Genomic DNA, 3731 nt, shown 5'->3' with positions numbered 1-3731 from the left:
ATGCTGGCATCCAAAAGCCTAAAGCAGTGTGATGAAGAAGTTGACAATGAAACGTCTGGAATCAGCCCCAGGTTTAGCTTGAGCTTCACTACTGACTATATGAACGTGGGCAAGTTACTGACCCTATTCTGTGTATCTGTAAAGCAAGGACAAAAAAAGGCCACCTGCCATGTAGGATTGTTGTGGGGCTTAAAGGAGCTACTACTTACATGTTGAACAAACAATACCTAGCACATAGTTTTTACAAGTATTTTGATTTAAATAAATGTTTTCATTATGATGTGGAAGCATCTTTCTAGTTCTCTTTGACTAAGAATTTTTAAAAATCAGATATTCTTTCTGTTTTGGGGGGATCAGTTATGGGGTTTGACATCAGGGCCTCGTGCATGTAGACAAGCACTCTACCATCTGAGCCGCTCTGCCAGTACTAAAATCAGATATTAATATCAAATTCTTTTCACTTTTTGGCAGTACTGGAGTTTGAACTCAGGGCCTTGTGCTTGGTAGACAGCCACTCTACTGCTTGAGCCATGCCACCAGGCCTTAATGTTAAATTTTCCCAAGTGCCTCTTTAATGTCCATGTAATTGATTACAAGTGCCTAATTTCCCATATACTAATAGCAAGTGTACTAGTAGGATTGTCCGTACTAGAAGGACCTTAAATCTCAACAATGAGTTTTACTTGGTCATGAGTCATTCTTCTTTGAATATATTGCTGAATTCTATTTGCTAACAATTCATTTTACCTATTTCAGCATCATAATCAATTATCTTGTTAATAGTTCTTTTGTGTACTTTTTCAGGTGTTGGTCATAATAGTTTAAGGACTTTGTGAAAATAATCAAACAAATTTTATTTTTTCTGTTCCTGCAAAGAGTTTCAGTAACCTTGGAAAACATCTGAAAATTGCTACAAGATTAGAAAGAACTTACCTATGGACCTGTGATGTCCTATAGCTATTTTGCACCATAGCGCTTTGTCCTCTTCCTCCATGTTAGTGGTTCTCAGGTTCAACTGCACATTAGAATCACCTAGAAAGTTTTAAAAAAAAACTGATGTATATGTTATTAGTTTGATTTAACTATTCTACAAAGTAAACATGTATCAAAACATCACTTTGTGTATCATAAATGTAATTATTATTTGTCAACTAAATTTTTAAAAATATTAGTGACTAAATCCCTGCAAATACTCTCTGTTTTAATGGTCTAGTATGCATCCTGGATATAGGACTATTTTTAAACTCTCCAAGAAACAGTAATGTGAAGGTTCAGAACTACTGCATAACACATTATACTCAGGATATTTATTCAATGTAGTCTCTACCTTTTCATCAATGAATTTTAGTGATTTATATTAACCTAAATAATTATGTTTCTTCCAGATTTTCAACTGGTTATGATAGAATTTTGCAAAGCCCTATTGCATAATTACGTTTTTCTTTGGGTCCAGTCCTACTCATTGAGTTACACAGGAAAAGTAAATTCTCTCTTCTAGAGAGGATATCTGTTAACATTTTCAAGAGGTCTCTCAGATTCTCCATGTGTTCCCTTTCAAGTTTCCTTCAGTGATTTGTCACATGGTCTCTAGATCCTTCACCATGTTTGGCTCTGAACAAATCCCACCAATGGATAGTCATTGGTGGGATTCAAAATAGAAAGCCCTACAAAATAACAGAAATAGTAAAAAAGATGGGGCATGGTGGTAGGTGGGGAGGAAGGAAAAATAGGCAAGCACTGTAGCTTCGTGTGTCTGTGAAATTACCCTGGAGGATATTAGAATGGCCAACATATCATCATACATTTGTGTAAACTCAAGAAATGTATGACACCACGAGTGAACTCTTGTGTAAAGTACAAATGTTGACCAAGATGTGTCAGTATAGGTTCAGCAGCTATAACAAATGTACCACTGTGCCATGGGGTTTTTCATAGTAGGGGAGGTAGTGCATGTGATAGAAAAGGGGATCAGGGTACTTTGTACTTTGAATTCAATTTTCCTGTGAATCTAAAATGGATCTAAAATATAAAAATCTGTTTAAAATATTGCAGGACAGGATACAATATTTCAAGAGCAACCTGGTTGACACAAAGTATAGTAAACCATCCTTGGTTTATAATATGGTTCCACTATTGCAAACCTTGAAAAATGCTGCATTTTGTACTGGTGACACTGTCATCTCATACAGTTTAATGGAATTTTCATTTACAGTCTTTTATGGTCACTTGGATGTGAGCTGTTTTTATAGAAGTGGGTTGCCCAAAGTAGCTCCTTTATACCTAAACTGCCTGTGCTTTTCTTGTCCTCCCTCCTGGATCAGGGCCAAGACAGTGGACTCAAGGAACAGTAGTACAGTGACAGAGTTCATCCTTGTAGGATTTGAGCAGAGCTCCCCTTCCACTCAGGCATTGCTCTTCACCCTCTTCTTGGTCCTCTACAGCCTCGCCATGGCCATGAATGGCCTCATCATCTTCATCACATGGACAGACCCGAGACTCAACAGCCCCATGTACTTCTTCCTTGGCCACCTATCGTTCCTGGATGTCTGCTTCATCACCACCACCATCCCACAGATGTTGGTCCATCTGGTGGTCAGGAGCCACACTGTCTCCTTCACCTCCTGTTTGACACAAATGTATCTGGTTTTTGGTGTGGGTGTGGCTGAGTGTATCCTCTTGGCTTTTATGGCCTATGACCGTTATGTTGCTATTTGCCACTCACTTAACTATGCCCAGATCATGAGCCGGCAGGTCTGTGTCAGTCTAGTGGGTACTTCCTGGATCTTTGGGATGGTCAATGGCATACTCCTTGATTACATGACATTTCGAGGTCCATTCTGTAAAGACAACCACATTGAAAACTTCTTCTGTGAAGCTCCCATAGTGATCTCCCTCTCCTGTGGGGACCAACAGTTTAGTCTGCTGGTGATCTTTGCTGATGCCATTGTGGTGCTACTCAGCCCAATGGTGCTCATTGTCACCTCTTATGCCCGCATTCTGGCCTCTATCCTCAGCAGAGCCTCCTCTTCAGGTCGGGGGAAGACCTTCTCCACTTGTGCCTCCCACCTGACTGTGGTCACCTTTTTCTACATCTCGGCTATGTTCTCATACATGAATCCCCGCAGCACACATGGGCCTGACAAGGACAAGCCTTTCTCCCTCCTCTACACCATCATCACCCCCATGTGCAACCCTATCATCTACAGTTTCCGCAATAAGGAAATGAAGGGGGCCATGAGGAGGGCCCTTGGGAGAACCAGCCTGGCCCAGGCAGAGTCTGTCTAGCAGGAAGGCCCCTGGAGAAGAAGCTCCTTTCCCCATAGTGGGGAAGGTTTCCCCTTCCCAGCCTTGACAGGAGAGTAACTCTCCAGCACCGAAAGACTCCAGGAAAGAATATTCATGGATTCTTTGACACCAGACTCAAACCTGGAAGTTCCTCCAATGTCTAAGTCACATTTGTCTGACTTCACTTCTAGCATAGCTTGATCCTCTCAGTCTTTTAATAACATGTTTTCATGATTGGAAGGACAAGTCCAATGCAATGGAGTTTATATCATAAGTTAAGAAAAGCAGGCGTGCTTTTCAAGAGAAAGTGATTGAAGAAGAAAAGCAGATCATGATTTTGAGACCATTATTTAGGGGAAAAGTCAATTAGTAGGAGTTTTGGCTTTCAAAAGAGGTAAATTGAAAACCACAAGTGGATGTATGGATCTAGTAGGTTGGAGAAATAT

General features: G+C 40.5%; 1 protein-coding gene across 1 annotated transcript; it reads left to right on the top strand.

Annotated features, from left to right (window-relative positions):
- The first annotated feature begins 2121 nt into the window (after positions 1–2121).
- Positions 2122–3285, top strand: LOC109691614 (olfactory receptor 10AD1-like). The gene has a single exon (XM_020171734.2). It carries the CDS (start codon positions 2122–2124, stop codon positions 3283–3285), a length of 1164 nt encoding a protein of 387 aa, XP_020027323.2.
- The last annotated feature ends 446 nt before the right edge of the window (positions 3286–3731 follow it).

The sequence above is a fragment of the Castor canadensis genome, chromosome 8, assembly GCF_047511655.1.
Source record: "Castor canadensis chromosome 8, mCasCan1.hap1v2, whole genome shotgun sequence".
Lineage (NCBI taxonomy): Eukaryota > Metazoa > Chordata > Mammalia > Rodentia > Castoridae > Castor > Castor canadensis.
This window is presented reverse-complemented; position numbering and strand designations above follow the sequence as displayed.